At 47.4% G+C, this 17,772-nt stretch overlaps 1 protein-coding gene across 4 annotated transcripts in view; it reads left to right on the top strand.

The window, feature by feature from the left end:
- The window catches only part of ANKRD12 (ankyrin repeat domain 12), a 333,910-nt gene that overhangs the window by 169,909 nt on the left and 146,229 nt on the right, over nucleotides 1-17,772 (top strand). For 2 of the 4 annotated variants that reach the window (XM_082257363.1, XM_082257362.1), the window contains exon 4: nucleotides 11,162-11,230. The exons of the other annotated variants lie outside the window; for them this stretch is intronic. In XM_082257363.1, coding sequence (XP_082113489.1) covers nucleotides 11,162-11,230 — 69 coding nt within the window. The remainder of the gene's footprint in view (nucleotides 1-11,161; nucleotides 11,231-17,772) is intronic. 4 annotated transcript variants of the gene reach the window in all.

The following is a 17,772-nucleotide window of genomic DNA, read 5'->3' as shown; positions in this document are numbered from 1 at the left end:
GTGCGCTGTGGGGGTCCGCGGCGCACTTAAAGGGCCAGTACTTTTAAAAAAAAAAAAAACTTTTTCTTTTGACATGGAATCTCAGGACAGCAAATTTCCTCCAGCCTTGGTGGGTGATTCAGGTTCCTCTGAATCTTCTACCCTGACTACTTTGTCTGCTGCAGTGGCGGCTTTGGTGTCAAAGGTGGATATTCTGATGACTGAACGTGCGGATAGAAAAAGGCCTAGGATTTCCTTTTCTTCTGATTCTGAATCTGACTTGGTTGCCGTGGGTGGCATGCTCCTTTCAGGGTCTCGCTCTTCTCTGTCTGAGGGGGAGGCGGAGGTTGCAGGGTGGATGATTTCCCCCCCCTGGGACGCCCGAGAAACGCGCAGCTATGGATGTGCTGATTTCTGCCATTAAAGAAACACTCCATTTAGGAGGATGAGCCCAATCCTCCGGGCATTGTGTCCTCTTTTGGTACACACAGGACCAGCAAGGCGGTGCAGGTCTTCCCTTGCCCCGCTGAGTTCCATGCTACAGTGAATGAGCAATGGCGACGTTTAAAACGCACTTTTGTGGTGCCGAAGAGGTTTCAACTTCTTTACCCTTTCGCGTCTCCTACGGATTTGCGCTGGTGTGTGGCTCCTCAAGTGGATCACACTGTGGCCAGATTGAACAAGGCTACTCTGGTTCCCACCGAAGATCACCCGGTATTTAGGGATCCTACGGATAGTAGGAAGGAATCACTTGCCCGCCATGCTTACATGGTGGCGGGTTCCACGCTGAAACCTATTTTCGCCTCTGTCATGGCAGCTCAGGCTGTGACGGATTGGACCAAGGTGCCAAGACGCACCCTCGTGGCTGATTCTGCTCCCCCTACTACCGTGGCGATGGTGGACCAGATTTATCAGGGGGTCATGTATTTGTGCGATGCGGCCTTGAATGAGGCCCCATTAGCTGCGCGCCTGTCTAGTATCGCGGTGCTTACTCGTCGCCTGATATGGTTGAAAAGCTGACCAGACTTCAAGGAAAACAGTGGCTGACATCCCCTATGCGGGGTCTCGCCTTTTTGGTGAATCCCTGGATGAATTGGTGAAAGGGGTCACTGGGGGCAAGAGCACTCTGTTGCCCCAGAACCCTAAGGGTAAGTTTTTCCGCGGTAAGTGGGGCCCTTCCTTTAAACCAAATCAGGGGTCCTTTTGTGCCTTAAAGACACAGAACAAGGGGAAACCTTTCAAGGGCCAAAGTGGCCAGAGAAAGCCCTGGGCGGGCAAATCTAAATCCGGCCACGCCAGTGCGGCGGCTCAGTCCGCCTCTGCCTGAAGGGGCGCCCTCACCCATTTCAGGGGTGGGGGGACGTTTGCGCGGTTTCCTCCAACCTTGGCTGCTCTGAATTCCGGACAGGTGGGTTCAGGACTTCATTTGATCTGGATACAAGATCGAATTCCTTTCACGGCTGGCGGACAGATTCTTTCCCTCAAATCTTCATTTGACCCCAGGGCGGTTACAAGACCTGCATCAAGCGGTACAGGATCTCCTCGCCCAGGGGTTAATCGCCCCGGTGCCTCATCGGGACAGATTTTGGGGGTTTTACTCGAATCTGTTCACTGTGCCAAGAAAGGAGGGCAAGGTGCCTCCGATTCTGGACTTAAAAGCTCTGAACCGCTTTGTGCGTGTTCGAAAGTTCCGCATGGAATCGCTCCGCTCGGTGGTGGCCTCCCTGAGTCCGGGAGAATTCCTGGCCTCTATCAATCTGAAGGATGCGTATCTACACATACCCATTTTCGAGGGCCATCAGAGGTACCTCCGATTTGCTATCGCGGAGGAACATTATCAGTTACCTTTCGGTCTCGCTTCGGCTCCAAGGGTCTTTACCAAAGTGTTGGCGCCTGTTTCGGGCACAGGGCATTGCGGTCTTGGGATATCTGGACGATCTCCTGCTAAGATCGAGTGCCAGTCAGAGCCTGTTGCGCGATCTGTCCACTACGGTCCAGACGCTACAGACCCCGTATTTGGGGATGGTTCTGGACTCTGCTCAAGCAAAGGTGTTCTTGCCAGAGGACAAGCTCCGGACCCTGCAGTCCGAGGTCAGGTCCCTTAGGGACAACGAATCCTCGTCAATCAGGACCTGTATGCGGTCCCTGGGGTTGATGGTGTCAGCCTTCGAGGCGATACCATTTGCACAGTTTCACACGCGATCTCTCCAGGCGGAGATCCTGGCCAGGTGGGACAGACTACCTCAGTCCTTGGACCTGAGAGTGTCTCTGAGTCGCCAAACCAGAATGGATCTCTTGTGGTGGCTTCAGTCCCAGGGTGTGTCGGAAGGGAAATCCTTCCGGCCGTTACTGTGGACAGTGATTACCACAGATGCCAGCCTGTCGGGCTGGGGTGGCGTCCTGGGCAACCTGTCTGCCCAGGGCACTTGGTCGGAGGAGGAATCCTCCCTTCCAATCAACATATTGGAATTGAGAGCGATCAGGCTGTGCCTGCTCTGTTGGTCGGATCGTCTTCAGGGCCGTCCTGTACGGGTGCAGACGGACAACGCCACTGCGGTGGCTTACATCAACCACCAAGGGGGCACCAGGAGTGCCCGGGCGGCCCAGGAAGTGACCAGAATTCTGTCTTGGGCCGAGACTTATGTCCCGGCTATTTCGGCAGTTCACATTCCGGGTGTAGAGAATTAGCAGGCCGATTATCTGAGCCGCCAGACCCTGGACCAGGGGGAATGGTCCCTGCATCCGGAGGTGTTTCAAATGCTGTGTGCGAAATGGGGGTCCCCGGATGTGGATCTGTTTGCATCTCGGCTAAACAAAAAAGTGGAAAGGTTCCTGGCAAGAACGCGCGATCCTCTGGCAGACGCCTCGGATGCGCTGGTGGTGCCTTGGCGTCAGTATCACCTGATATATGCCTTTCCTCCAATTCAGTTGTTGTCCAGGTTCCTTCGCAGGTTGGTCTCGGAACCAACATTGGTGATTCTGGTGGCGCCGGACTGGCTGCTCCGGTCCTGGTACGCAGGCATCGTTCATCTGGCCGTCGAGCCTCCATGGCGGCTTCCAATGCGGGAAGATCTTCTGTCTCAGGGACCGATCTTCCATCCTGCTTTACAGTCGCTGGCTTTAATGGGATGGCTGTTAAAAGCCAGGTCCTGAGAGACAGGGGTCTCTCCTCAGAGGTCATTCCTACTTTAATCAAGGGTAGAAAAGCCTCGTCTGGTAAGATTTATTACCGTACTTGGAAGGCTTATTTTGCCTGGTGTGAGTCCAGGGGCTTCTCTTCTCGTTCATACTCGGTGGCGAGAGTGTTGGCTTTCCTTCAGTCTGGTGTGGACCAGAGCCTTGTGTTGGCCACGATTAAGGGCCCGGTATCTGCACTGGCTGTCCTTTTCCAGCGCCCTGTGGCGTTGAATTCTTTGATTCGCACCTTCATTCAAGGTGTGCGTCACTTGGCCCCTCCTAGAAGGGAGCCCTTACCTCCATGGGACTTGAACTTGGTTCTGTCCGTGTTACAACATTCCCCGTTTGAAAACCTCAGGGAAATCTCGTTACCTCTGCTGTCAAAAAAGGTTGCCTTTCTGGTGGCGATCACTTCTGCTCGCAGAGTGTCGGAGTTGGCAGCGTTGTCTTGCCGCTCCCCTTACCTGGTGGTTTATAGGGATAAGGTGGTCTTGTGACCTAACCCGTCCTTTCTTCCAAAGGTGGTTTTCGGATTTTCACCTTAATGAGGACATTGTTTTACCTTCGCTCTGTGCGAATCCTAAGGAGGTTGCCTTGCATTCTTTGGATGTTGTCAGGGCGATTAGGGTTTACCTGTCATCGACTGAATCCTTTTCGAAAATCGGATTCTCTCTTTGTCCTTCCTGAGGGACCTCGGAAAGGTATGGCTGCGTCTGCGGCGACCATTTCAATATGGATCAGACAGACAATTGTACAGGCCTATTCGTTGAAGGAACGGGTACCGCCCTTTCCTGTTAAGGCGCACTCTACCAGAGCGGTGAGTGCGTCCTGGGCCTTCTGGCACCAGGCCTCGGTGGCCCAGGTGTGCAAGGCTGCGACTTGGTCGTCAGTGCACACCTTTTCTAAATTCTACAGAATTGATGTTCTGGCATCAGCTGATGCCTCCTTTGGCCGCAAAGTTCTCTGTGCGGCAATACCGTAGGGGACCCTGGTTTTGTTGCGGGTCCCTGGCTGTTGGGGTTGTTTACCCCCTTGGTTATTTGCTTTCCTGGGTTGTTGCTCCAGTTGAGCCTTTTTTTTTTTACCCAGAAGGTTACCTTGCTGTTCATGTAAGGTTCCTTTCTCTGATGTGGGTACTGCATTTCTGATGGTTGTGTTTCCCACCCCTCGTGTCTACACTGCTTTGGGACATCCCCATTGGTGAATTTTACCGTAAAATTCCTTTCTCTGAGTCCTCCGACAGTCGCCGCCTCCGCCCCTCTTTTGGGGTTCTTATACACTTAACTGCTTGCTACCAAACTAGTTGGGATGGCTATTGCAGGGGGGTATTGGCCCAGTGGGACATCCCCCATGGGTGTGTCTATGTAAATGCTTTGTTTTTTAACAAATCTTATGCCTAGCTTCTCCTGTGGAGAAGAAGTCAATACCCATTGGTGAAGACTGTATGAGTGGGCGGCGACTGTCGGAGGACTCAGAGAAAGGAATTTTACGGTAAGATTTTACAAACATTCAGTTTTGTGTCTGTTTTAGTCTCACAGATGGTGACGGAATGGATTAGGGGTTTGCGGGAGTCTTTGGACCCCGAGGCTGTTCCTCCAGATCAGCTGGAACTGTTGGACCAGGTGATCCAGCCTCTGGTGTTCTGTGTGATGCATCTATAGATGCAGCTCCCCTGGTTGCCAGGGTCTTAGCCGTGGGCATTGCCTTGAGACGCAAGGTTTGGCTGAAGAGCTGGTCGGCTGACCAAGCTTCTAAGAAGAACCTTTTCTGGGAGAGAGTTTGTTTGGCGATTCATTGGATGAGTTGATCAAGAGCTTGACTGGCGGGAAGAGTACTCTTCTTCCTCAATGCTCCAAGGGTAAGACTCCCCGTACTAAGCGGGGTCCTTCTTTTACTACTCATTACTCACAAGCGTTTTTTTTGTGCCTCCGGGGCGCAAGAAAATGGTAAGCCGTTCAGAGCTTCTGGAGGAGCTATAAATCATTTGGGCAAATCCAAGGCCGGTCAGTCAGGTGCTGCTGACAAGTCCTCTTCAGCATGAGGGGGCACCCTCACCCGGTTCAGGGGTGGGGGGGTGGTGTCTGCGCTTCTTTCGGGAACCCTGGACTTCCATTATTCTGGACGAATGGGTTCACAAACTAATTTGTTCCGGGTACAAGATCAAATTCTGGTCCCGGCCAGGGGACAGGTTTTTTCAGTCATATCTTCACCTGTCTCCAGTGCGTTTTGAAGGATTTGCTGGAGGCTGTGCAAGATCTCCTGGCTCAAGGGGTGATTGTGCCAGTTCCTCCACAGGAAGACTGTCAAGGTTTCTATTCAAACCTGTTCACGGTGCCCAGGAAAGAGGTCAAGGTGCGCCCAATTCTGGACCTCAAAGCTCTGAACTGATTTTTGCAAGTGCAGAAGTTTCAAATGGAGTCCATTCGATCAGTGGTGGCATCATTGAATCAGTGATTTTCTGGCCTCCATCGATCTCAAAGATGCGTATCTCCACTCCCCCATTTTCAAGGGACACCAGCGATTCCTCCGCTTTGCATTGACAGAGGGGCACTTTCAATTTGTGGCGTTACCCTTTGGTCTCGCCTCGGCTCCCAGAGTATTTACCAAGGGCCTGGCCCCAGTGCTGGCCTTGTTACGTCAGCGAGGTATCCCAATTGTGGGATATCTGGACGATCTCCTGTTGCGAGCAGACTCCCACTCAGATCTGCTGGGAAACGTCTCTATCACGATTCAGACCCTTCAGGAAATGGGTGGACGATCAATTTAAAAAAATCTGCTTTGACGCCTTCAGTACGGGTCACTTATCTGGGGCTGACTCTCGACTCTGCTCTGGCGAGGGTTTTTCTTCCCCTGGACAAACTTCAGAAGCTGCAAAAAGCAGTCAGGTTGCTGATGAAGACTGATCAGTCCTCCTTGTGGACTTGCATGTGGGCCCTGGGTCTGATGGTGTTGACCTTCAAAGCAGTCCTGATTGCTCAGTCTCACTTGAGACCCTTGCAAAAGGAGATTCTGGTAAAATGGAACAGAGATCCTCGGTTTTTGGACCAGAAGATTCGCTTGAGCCATCTTACAAAGGCGAAGTGTTGGGTGTGAATTGTTGGTTTTATGGCGCTACTGGTTAGGAGGGAGTGTGTAAGTGGAATCTAAACAATTCCTACAATAATCTAATAAAAGGTCATACAGATGTTGCCCATGTAGTGTGGTAATATGTGAAGTGGTGTTGTGCATAAATTGAATATATCCACTTTGATACTCACATATATTGCCACTTATAAATCAATGAAGTAAGTGCACTGTGCTTCACAAAAGTGCTAGTGCTCTATGCGCTGCAAATTAGTGACAAGAAATGCAATACTGTAATACAAATCATACAGTGGTTGCCCAAATTGTGGTGTTTACCATATAAAGTGCTATTTGTGCTAAAGAAAATAGAAAGTGCTAACTGTGCTACATTAAATAAATACACTTCATATGGGTGTGTGTTACCACATATATCTATTTCGTGCAGCGTACTAGATAAGGTGCTTGAAAAATGAAGGTGCTTGAAACAATTAATTAATTAGTGCCACAACTAAAAATAATTTGCAAATAATGCCTGTTGTCCCCTGGCTACCAGGGAAACGGTTTCTGGTGGTGTACCAGAATATGCCAAGTTGTGCAAACAAAGTAACAGTAGTGATCAAAAAAAAAAAAAAAAATTATGTCTCTTGCAGTCCAAAACTGACAATAATACAATAATCCAATAAATTCCAGGTGTTGTGCCAGCTAAATTCCATGCAGGTGTTACACCGATCTGTTTTCATAACTATCTTACAAAGATTGCTCTTTCTTGGTGGCTCCAGTCTCCTGTCCTGTGCCGAGGCAAGTCGTTCCTGCCAGTGTTATGGACTGTGGTCACCACAGACACCAGCCTTTCAGGCTGGGGTGGAGTGCTGGGAAAGCTCTGTGCCCAGGGGACTTGGACGTCTTGGGAGTCTTCTTTGCCGATCAATATTCTGGAGCTGAGGGCGATCAAGCTCTGCCTGCTTCACTTGGCGAGTCGGCTACGCGGCTCTCCGATTCGGATTCAGTCAGGCAACGCCACAGCCGCGGCTTACATCAATCATCAAGGGGGCACCAAGAGTGTTCTGGCGGCCAAGGAGGTGGCAGAGATTCTGATTTTGGCGGAAGCTCATGTACCGGCTCTTTCTGCAGTCCACATTCCTGGTGTGGAGAATTGTCAGGCGGATTACCTGAGTCATCAGGTGTTGGATCAAGGGGCATGGTTCTTTCACCTGGAGGTGTTTCATCTCATGTGTGTCCGGTGGGGGACCCCGGACGTGGATCTTTTTGCGTCCCACCTCAACAGGAAAGTTCAGCGGTTTGTGGCCAGGTCTCGGGATCCTCTGGCCAACATCACAGACGCTCTGGTGGCTCCTTGGAGCCAGTATCGGTTGATTTATGCCTTTCCTCTGCTCGTACTGCTGCCGCGTTTCTTCGCCGGGTGGTGATGGAAGGCATTCCAGTCGTTCTGATGACACCAGACTGGCCTTGGCGGTCTTGGTACGCAGAGCTGGTAAAGATGGTCGTGGATCCTCCATGGCATTTGCCTCTGCGGGAAGATCTACTATCTTATGGACCGATCTTCCATCCACGCTGGCTTTAACGGTCTGGTTGTTGAAATCAAGGTGTTAAAGGATAGAGGTCTTTCTGACTCAGTGATTCCAACTCTTTTGAAGGCCAGAAAGTCGACTTCCAGGAAGATCTATCATCGTACGTGGAAATGGTACATTTCTCGGTGTGAATCGCTGCAACTGCACCCTTGCTTGTTTTCTGTAGCTAGGGTTTTGGCCTTTTTACAAAAAGGGGTTAAGCAGCGATTGGCATTGGGAACTGTTAAGGGCCAGGTGTTGGCCTTGGCAATTTACTTCCAACGTCTTTTGACTACTAATAGCTTGATTCACACTTTCATCCAGGGGGTGCGTCATCTGGCTCCTCCGAGGAGATCCCCTTTACCGCTGTGGGATCTCAATCTGGTTTTGTCTGTTCTTCAAAAGCCTCCCTTTGAGAATATTAGGGAGATTTCTCTGCCTTCCTTGTCACAGGATGCCTTACTGGTGGCTATCCCTTCTGCTCGCAGAGTTTCTGAATTGGTGGTGCTATCCTGTCGGTCGCCTTATTTGGTGGTCCACAGGGATAAAGTGTTCCTCTGGCCAAACCCGTCTTTTCTTTCTAAGGTGGTGTTGGATTTTCATATTAATGAAGACATCGTGTTGCCTTCCTTGTGTCCTAAGCCTCAACATCCCAAGGAGATTGCCTTGCACTCTCTGGATGTGGTTCGGGCAATAAGGGTTTATCTGACGGTTACTGAGTCCTTTAGGAAATCGGGCTCTCTTTGTCCTTACGGACGGTCCTCACAAAAGTTTGGTTGCGTCCGCTGCAACCATTTCGAGATGGATCAGGCAGACGGTAGTTCAGGCTTATTCACTCCAGGGTCAGGTTCCTCCTTTCCCTGTGAAGGCGCATTCTACTAGAGCGCTGAGTGCTTCTTGGGTTTTTCGCCATCAGGCCTCGTGGTACAAGTTTGTAAAGCAGCGACTTGGTCGTCTGTGCACACCTTTACCAAATTTTACAAGGTGAATTTGTTGGCTTCTTCGGATGCCTCTTTTGGCCACTAGGTTTTGCAGGCTGCTGTTTCATAAGAGAATGTTCTTTTTTTATTCTCTTAGGGGTCTTTTACCTGGGTGAGCTCATGTATTGGTTGAGCTTCCTGTTACCCAGTTGGCTACGTTTAGCCTTTGGAGTTTATGTCCCTTATGGTTGCGTTTTTCCCACCCCTCATGCCTATACTGCTTTGGGACATCCCACACAGCTCATGAAGACGAGGCTGCGTCTGTCTTTGAACGACAGAAAAAGCAAGATTTTTTGTAAGAACTTACCGTAAAATCTGTTTCTCTGATGTCTATTGACAGAAGCAGCACCCGCCCCTCTCATGGGGTTGGTTTTTGTGTCTTCACTGCTTGCAACTAAACTGATGTGCTGGGCTGTGTCTGTAGGGGTTATGTCTGGAGGGACAGCCCCGTGGTAGTGTATATGCTAAAACTTTGTACAAACGTACTGCCTAGACTACTCCTGCAGGTGGCAGCATAACCCACACAGCTCATAAAGATGAGGCTGCGTCCGTCAATGGACATCGGAAAAGATTTTACGATAAGTTCTTACACAAATCTTGTTTTTAGTATTCAAGTTAAAATTTGGCAGGTTTTCTTAAAATCCTGATATGCTGAAATTTTGCGTAAAAGGACGTATCTTATAATGGAAGTATATATGCTATTAACGTAGACTACTGGTGATCCCTACAGCCATGGTATTTTTATATTTCACTTATTATATCAATGTTTTACACATTTTATAACCTGTCTTGTCACTACTGTGTCTATGTGCTTTCTTTACCATAGTATGTAGTGTAGCCTTATGCCCCGGACACACGTTCCGATAATCCTACGACAAAACTCGCTTTCGACCTGATCGCATGATAATCTGATCATTAGTACACAGCTTTCGACAGCCGATCACGACAGTTCATCCAACAAAATCCGAAGGGACAAACAGGAAAACTTCTGTCGTACGACAGCCTTGCGAACGACAATCGTTTCATCAGTACACTATGCGTCCGCTAAAAATCGATTGACAAAGACAGCGCATGCTCAGAAACACTAAAATGGCATGGAAAAAGCCTGGCTGCCATTGTTTTTGTTTTGCACCATCTGATACGTAGCTAAGCAACCAGGAAGCTTTTCCAGAATCGTACAACAAAAGTCATACGGTATGTACGCATTGTTGAATTCGATGTTAGTATCATGCAACAAAATGCGACCGATAAGTCGTCCGATTATCTGAACGTGTGTACGAGGCATTATACCACTGCACTCACTTTACCACAAAATTGTCATCCTTACTGAGAAACAAAACAGGACTTTGTTTCGATAAATGTGTAGATCAATTAGAATATCAGTATCAAGAGTAAATAAACTCAGTGTTAACATTTAACATTCAAAATGTGGATTTTTTTTTAAGCCTCTTTAGTTCACTATATTCCAGAAATACATCCAACAGTGAAAACGGGACCCTTTTTAAATGGCCACAGCACACATTGGCAGTCCCGGACAAAATCACAGAGAATTCTCTAATCAACTGCCTACTAAATATAAGAAGTTTTCAAGTGGTTTAACTTTCTATCATCTAAAATATTAGTTATGGGGAGACTGAACTTTAAAAATCATTAGGGCGTTTTTCACGTACATTTGGGAAAAAGATGCTTATAGACTTATTGGAACCCCTGCACATCATGAAAATACATAAAAGTTTTCTCAGTAATCTAGTGCAAAGAGCAGTGTGAACAAGTAAAATGCACTAATGTTGTGAGTTACTCGTATTTATGCTTAGGCTTTTTGACTAAAGTTTGAGAGTAAGGCCTCATGCACACTGGACGTTTTTACAGCTGCTGTTTTTGGCGTCGGGTTTTTTTTTTTTTTTCTACAGCCCGTAAACTCCCTAGCATGTTATATCCTATGTGTCCATGCACACAAAGGCCGTTATCAGCAGTTTATTACAGGGGCGTTTTCTGGCTGGAAAAAAACCCAAACTACTAGTGGATTTTGAGGAGTTTTTTTCAGCTGTAAAAACGCTCTAACTCTGATAAAAGCTGAAAAAAAACTTAAAAGCGATGAAAAGCGTGGCTATTCGGCTTTTATCAACGTTTTTGAGCCATAAGCTTTTATAGGAGTATAGTTTTGATAAGAAAAACTGCTACAGCTAAAACATGTCACTAAAAAATGCACTCTACAGCTTTCTTCAGCTAATGCTACTGTCTTTTTTTACAATATCCAGTGTGCATGAGGCCTAAAATTCTATAAAGTACTGGTTTGCTTGCAAAGGTAGCGATTGTCTTCTCTTTTATGCTTGTGCTATCAAACTGTCCTCTACTTTACTTGTTCCCTTCTTTCCTGTGCCTTTAATCCTGTAGATTCTGAAGCAGGACACACAAGTGAAAACTGGGGCGAACGCTTAACCTCCTCTTACAGCGCAAATGCAGGTAAAATTAACTGTACATATATTACATGGCACGTTTATCTATGTATGGGTATGTAATCACTCTTCATCAGTTTCTAGGCAAGTCCTATATATCTGTTTGAAGAATGATTCTGGCTGTTGTTCCCTATGGTTAAGATACTTTAGACTGGTTTTAGTATAATGCTGTTAGCTTTTTCTATTGAAAGTTAACCGAAGAACACATAATACTGTATATCCTTGAAACCCTCTAAATTACAACTTTGCATAAAGCCCAATAGAAGCTTTATCAGTTATAATTGAAATGCAGCCAAGATGTATTAACCACAATATTTGTGGACTTCTGTTTTTAGTTTTTAGCAGTCAACAGTCTGTTTTTTAGCAGCAAGGGTTAAGATACCCTGTTCTAGCAGCACACTAAAGAGTCAGACCACTGTTTAAAGTGGTTGTAAACCCTGGGCATGAAATATGAGAAAAGCATATCCTTCTATAGTGTGTACTTGTCTCAATTAAGAGTACGAAGTGTCACTTTTGTCTGCTTCTTCGTTCCTCTGCTATCAGCATGAATCATTTCTGACAAGTTTTCCTAACATCAAAGGTGACAGTGGAGGGATCTCAACTGATTGGCAGTCTCCGCTCTGTTCCTGTGTACTGTGTGAAGAGAGGTGTGACCCTTCCCCCCAATCAGCTTACTGAGCTCTCCTCTCTGAGCTCTGCAGAGTTTAACTTCAGCTCCCTGCCCCCTTTTTTCGGACCGCTCAGACAAGCTTATAATTTCTGCACTTTGAACAGATTTAAAGAAGAGATGGCTTCAGATAGACAGGTAGAAATGTATGTAGGAGGATTTGTTTCATCTCGGTGTATCACCTGAGCTCAGTCACTTTACTGGATATATGTAAGGGTTTACAACCACTTTAACACAGAGCGCTGCAGTTTGTATCTCAAGCACTCTGACGCTCAGCCTCTACTTAGTACCTTGACCACACACTTGACCACACAACTGGTAGGTCTTTGGGACAACGCTAGAGAAGAGAAGAATATTACAGTCCAAGCTGTGTTTGTTTATTTATTTTTTATTAAGTATTGCATATTCCAGGATACCCTTAGCTGTGCATGCTTCTAGACAGCTTGTGCACAGTTGACTAGCAGAATTCATAGGCACTGTTCCCTGAAGATGCATTATTTATGCTGCTTTCTTTCCTCGGTTTATGTTTGGCTACACGCTTCCTGAAAATAGATTGATGGCATGTGCTTGAAGAAATCATTGTATGAATCCTGGCATTCCATTGGTCAGAAAAAAAAAAATATATATTATATATATATATATATATATATATATATATATATATATATATATATATGTGTGTGTAAAAAAAAAAAGATATTGATTTCTCTATCGTTCATTGACAGACGCAGTTCCATCTAGTCAGAGACTATACGGTTATGCTCCTCCTATCAGGAATAGGCACTAGGCAGGAAAAAAAACCACATCTTTGGGGGCTGTCCCTGCTAGCATAACCGCATCGCATACTAGCTCATTATGAAATACTTACCTTAAAACGAGCCCCCGCCGTGCCGCCCACTCACTTGTATGACGGGCGACATGTCCAGTCGCCCGTCTTCCAAGATTGCGGCATTCGGCGATCTAATTGGCCAGAGCCGCAGTGACGTCACTCCCGCGCACGCACGCGGGAGCCGACAGTCACGGCACGGGGCTCTGAAGAAACGGCACCAGCGGCCATTCCTTCAGAGCGCATGCGCCAGTGACGTCACTGGCTGCATGTAAGGTAAATATCTCCTAAACGGTACATGTTTAGGAGATATTTACAGTACCTATAGGTAAGCCTTATCATAGGCTTACCTATAGGTAAAAGTGTCAGAGGAGGGTTTACTTCCTCTTTAAATTGGAGGAGCATAACCCTATAATCTCTGACTAGATGGAGCTGCGTCTGTAAATTACCTAAAGAGAAAAGGATTTTACAGTAAGTTCTTACAAAAATCCAGTTTTTTCTTTTTACAAAGATTAACATTTACAGCCATTCCAATAAAACATATGCCAATAGGGCATCCATACTGTGTAAAGTTATGTTTTTGGTTTGCCTGAAGTTGCCTTGTAATGTATTAGCAGAACTAAGACATAATTTTGCAGATGTACCACTACCCACGCAATCAGTCAAATACATATTGTTCACATATTGAATTGACCTGGTCTGTTTTGAAACAGTGACAACTGCGCAGCATTTCTAGGCCTGTTAGTTTGCTGGCATTTTTGTAATTTGTTTCCTTTGTGGTTTTTCGCTGTGCTTTATTTTATATGAACATTTACCCTTTAAAGTATTGTACATTCTCTGATTAGCAGTTACCTGTAGCTCATTCACTGAAGTTGGCATCCTAGCTGTAAGACTACAGTAAAAATGTATAATACAGGTAAAGCCATCTAGCGTGTCTATCTTAGTAAAATTGAAAACTCTGTGCCACCAACATAGGTATTAAAGTATAATTAAGATTTTAATTATTAACTATAAGTGAAAACACTTTTTTTCTTTTTTTTTTTTTACTTAACTGAACTGTGGAAGCTTTGTCTAAAAAGAAGAGGAGTGTAAAATACTTACTGAATGACCCTGATTTATTTTCCATTACTCACTTTTCATATCTTGTTCTACACTATATCTGTGTTGATGTGGTGCCTTGTTTCCTTTCTTGAAGCTGTTCTCTGATGGTAATCTAATGACTGGTGAGGGAATATCTAGAAAGCAGTAAGAGGGCTGGAGAAAGCTCAGATTTGCATGCTAAATGAGCGGAAGAAAGATGCTTGCGCTGCAGGTTGTCAGATACAGCTTTCTCTCCATCAAGTTCTCAGGCAAACCACAGTCCATTTACCTTACACTGCAGCTAATAAGCTATGAGGAGGACTATTTTACCCTGTTGTATCTTTCGGCAGCATTGCATCTGCTGTTATGTTTTTCATTATTCTTCAATAAAATTTTTTGTAAAGAAAAAAAATAAATAAACTATGAGGATGTAGACACAGGATGTGCAATGGTATTTTTCTGGAGGAAAATAAGTGGTAAATTTCTCTTTCGTTCATTGACGGAACAGCTCCTGTCATTCTTGACCATTGGGTTATGCTTCCCCCCTACAGGAGTAGGACACTAGGCAGAAAAAACTTCTGGCTACACCCATGGGCAGTCCCAGGGGGTATACTCCCTCTTCCTGCTATAGTCACTCAGTTTTTTTCTGCCAAGTCAGGAGTAAGGACCTAGTCCCTTGCTGTAATCTTTGGTCCTGGCAAAAATGTTAAAAAGGAATTTTTTTCCTCCTGGATTTTTCCAGTGAGATCTACTATCAACTGCCGGTCTGGGCGATGGGCTGGATAAATCTAGATCAATTGGGGACCCCAGTCTGGCCAGTGAACGTGCGCAGGCCTCTGCTCCGCACTAGTTTGGCCGCGACATAGCCCCACTGGACGGGGGCCGGCCCTGCGAGTTAAGTCTTGCGTGGTTGCATACGACCTGGCCTCTGCTTGAGTCGTGGCATTCTACCTGGTCGACATCCTTTGGACAGTCTGACCCCCTGGCTTCCCCTCCTTCCCGCAGGCACCCCGCCCCCCTCCACATACACTGGGGTTGTATTTTTTTGGGGTGGTTTGACCACTTTCCTGGGGTGGGGGCAGGGCCCCAACTGAAGATGGTGGCGGGGCGGGGTGCGCAACCAGGCGATCGACTGGTGGGGGGGGGTTGTACCTAGTGGGGGCTCCTGCCAGGGCCCTCTGTCCTGTGGCCTGGTCTACTGATTTCTGGGTCCCTGTAGGCCTCGTGGCGCCGCGCGGAGACATTTTGTTGTAGCCTAGTGTATTCCTATACACGGCGGCCATAACTGTGGAGCCCCGGTGGCGGCGATTTAAGCGGTGGGAGCCCTTCCTTATCCCCAGTGCTGACTCCTGGATTATTTAGCTTCCTGATCGCCGCACGTGTAGTGCAGATTCTCCTGGTGATTGCAGGTGCCTGTGTCGGCAGGTGGTGAGTCTGGTGGGGTCCCCTTCCTCTCCGCTGAGGATCGGTTTGTGCCATGTGCTTGGCGACCTAGTGGTGCTGCCAGCGCGGTGGGAGTTGTCCCTTAGCAGTGTGTTACACTTTTTTGTGGGGTCCCCTTGGTAAATTATGGAGTCTTTGGGGCATGTTTCCCCATCAGATCCCCTCTCTGAGGCTACGGGGCCCTCCAGATCTCAACCATCCATCCATGCACTAACAGCGGTCCTGGAGTCCCTTGTGTCCCGGGTGGAGGCGGCTTGCGGGTGACGGGCTAGCAAAAGGCACCCCCCGCCTTCCCCTGCCTCATCTGTCTCGTCAGATCCTGAATCTGATTCGGATGTGGGTCATCCTGTTGGGTCTGCGATCACACACCAAGAATCCTCTGATAGTGAGGATGATTCCTCCACGTCTCCGACCGCACACAAAAAGGCGCTGGTAGATTCACTGATTGTATCTGTGCTAGAGATGGAAGATGGAGGACGCAGCTGAAGCCTGTGATGGAGGCGCAGGTACCCTTTGGCACTCACAACCATTCAGAGCAGCAAAAGTTTTTCTTTTCCCCCTTTTTTTGATAGAATTGACGCAAAAGAGTGGGGACGACCAAATCGTCCCCGTGGGGTTCCTAATCGTGTTACTAGGCGTTGCCCCTATGAGGAGTCCCTCCTTAAGAAGTGGACTGTGCCACCCTCCAGGTTCCAGATTAAACAAGGCAACCATGATTCTGGTGGAAGTGTCCCCAGCCTTTAAGGATCCGGCTTACCGGAAGGCGGAGGCTGTGGCACATTAGAGGATTCTGCAAATTTTGCAGTATAGGGCAAAGGTAAATATTCGGCAATATTTACCATTGCCCTAGTGTCGCAAAGTTTGACTGAGTGGGCTAAGCTCCTACGCCGTGACCTGGAGGGAGAACAGCTCCCTCCTGCCTTTGCTGAGCTGGTGGACCAGCTGTTTCAGGGGCTGCAGTTTATCTGTGATGTCTCTTTGGATACGGCTCATAAGAAGTTATTTCATCCCTCAGGGTCGACTGACAAGGGCTCGAAACTTTAAGGGCATCCTCTGGTGGATCCAAACAAACCTGATCTGGCAAGCCGAGAGCGGGCTTCTCCAGACGCACGGACAAGGCTCCTTCTGCATGAAGGTGCGCCCTCACCCATATCAGGGGTGGGGGGATGTTTTTTTTTCTGGTTTCCGGACCCCTGGACTTCCCTGGTGCAAGACAAGTGGGTCCACAAAGTCATTCGATCTGGCTACAAGATCGAGTTTCGCTCTTGTCCCCCTGTAAAGTTTTTTTCCTTCCAACCTGCGCCTGTCCTCAGGCGGGTTACAGGGTCTGTATGGGGCGGTACAAGACCTGATCCTTCAAGGGGTGATTGTCCCGGTTCCGACTTCAGAACGTTTTCAGGGTTTCTACTCAAGCCTGTTCACGTTCCCAGGAAAGAAGGCAAGGTGCGTCCAATCCTGGACCTCAAGGCGCTGAACTGCTTTGTGCAGGAACTGAAATTCAGAATGGAGTCCATTCGAACAGTATTGGCATCCCTGCGTTGGGGGGGGGGGGATTTCCTTGCCTCTATAGATATCAAGAATGCCTATCTTCACATTCCAATATGTGCCAGTCACCAGCATTTTCTCTGCTTTGCTATGGAAGAGGAGCATTATCAGTTTGTGGCGTTACCCTTTGGTCTTGCCTCCGCTCCTCAGGTTTTCACAAAGGGGTTGGCTCTGGTGGTAGCTTTGCTATGCCAACTGGGGACCGCGGTACTGGGCTACTTGGACGATCTCCTTCTGTGAGCGGAGTCTCTCTCTGCTCTGGTGGAGAACCTGGAGATCACAATACGAACTCTGCGGGAGTTTGGCCAGATTTTGAATTTTCAGAAGTCTGCCCTGGTTCCGTCCATGAAGCTGACCTATGGTGCCCCCTGATGACGTCTTAATGACGAAACACGTTGGGAGGAGCTAGCCTTACGCCATGTCGTCACGCCCGGAGGTTGGCCATTACATTGGTTGGAAACTAGCTTTATTAGTGTGACACGCGCTTTGTTTTATTGCTGTTTGGTGAGTGATATTCCACCTTTTTTTAATAAACTTTTGAAACATATCACACTATGAGATTCTCTTCTTGACCCTTTCCCATGCTTGAGGTACTTTCTGGTCCTGGAAGGAATCCCATTACTTGATTGGTCCAGATGTCCAAGGCTGAGTGATCCTTTGAATCACCCATTACGCTGTCTGACCATTGTGGAAACAATGGTCAATACATTGTGGTAAGATTCAGTGTGTGGTGGAGGTGGAGGATTGGGCTCACTGTTGCATGCTTCTAGCACTCGGGTGGAGAATCCCTTCTATTTTATTACTGGACCTTGTTTATCCATGCTGGACTGGGACTATTCATTGTTTTATATACATCTTTTAACAGCGCTGCTTCCATGTTTTTAAATAGTCTAAGCAACTAGGCAAGGGAAATTTGTTAAATTGTCGATGATTTATTACTATTTTAAGTTTTTGTTTGCATAATATATGCTTTAGCTACTGTGGCTGT

The sequence above is a fragment of the Pelophylax lessonae genome, assembly GCF_965119305.1.
Source record: "Pelophylax lessonae genome assembly, chromosome: 5".
Classification (NCBI taxonomy): Eukaryota; Metazoa; Chordata; class Amphibia; order Anura; family Ranidae; genus Pelophylax; species Pelophylax lessonae.
The sequence above is the reverse complement of the archived record's forward strand: the minus strand, read 5'-3'. Positions and strand labels throughout refer to the sequence as shown.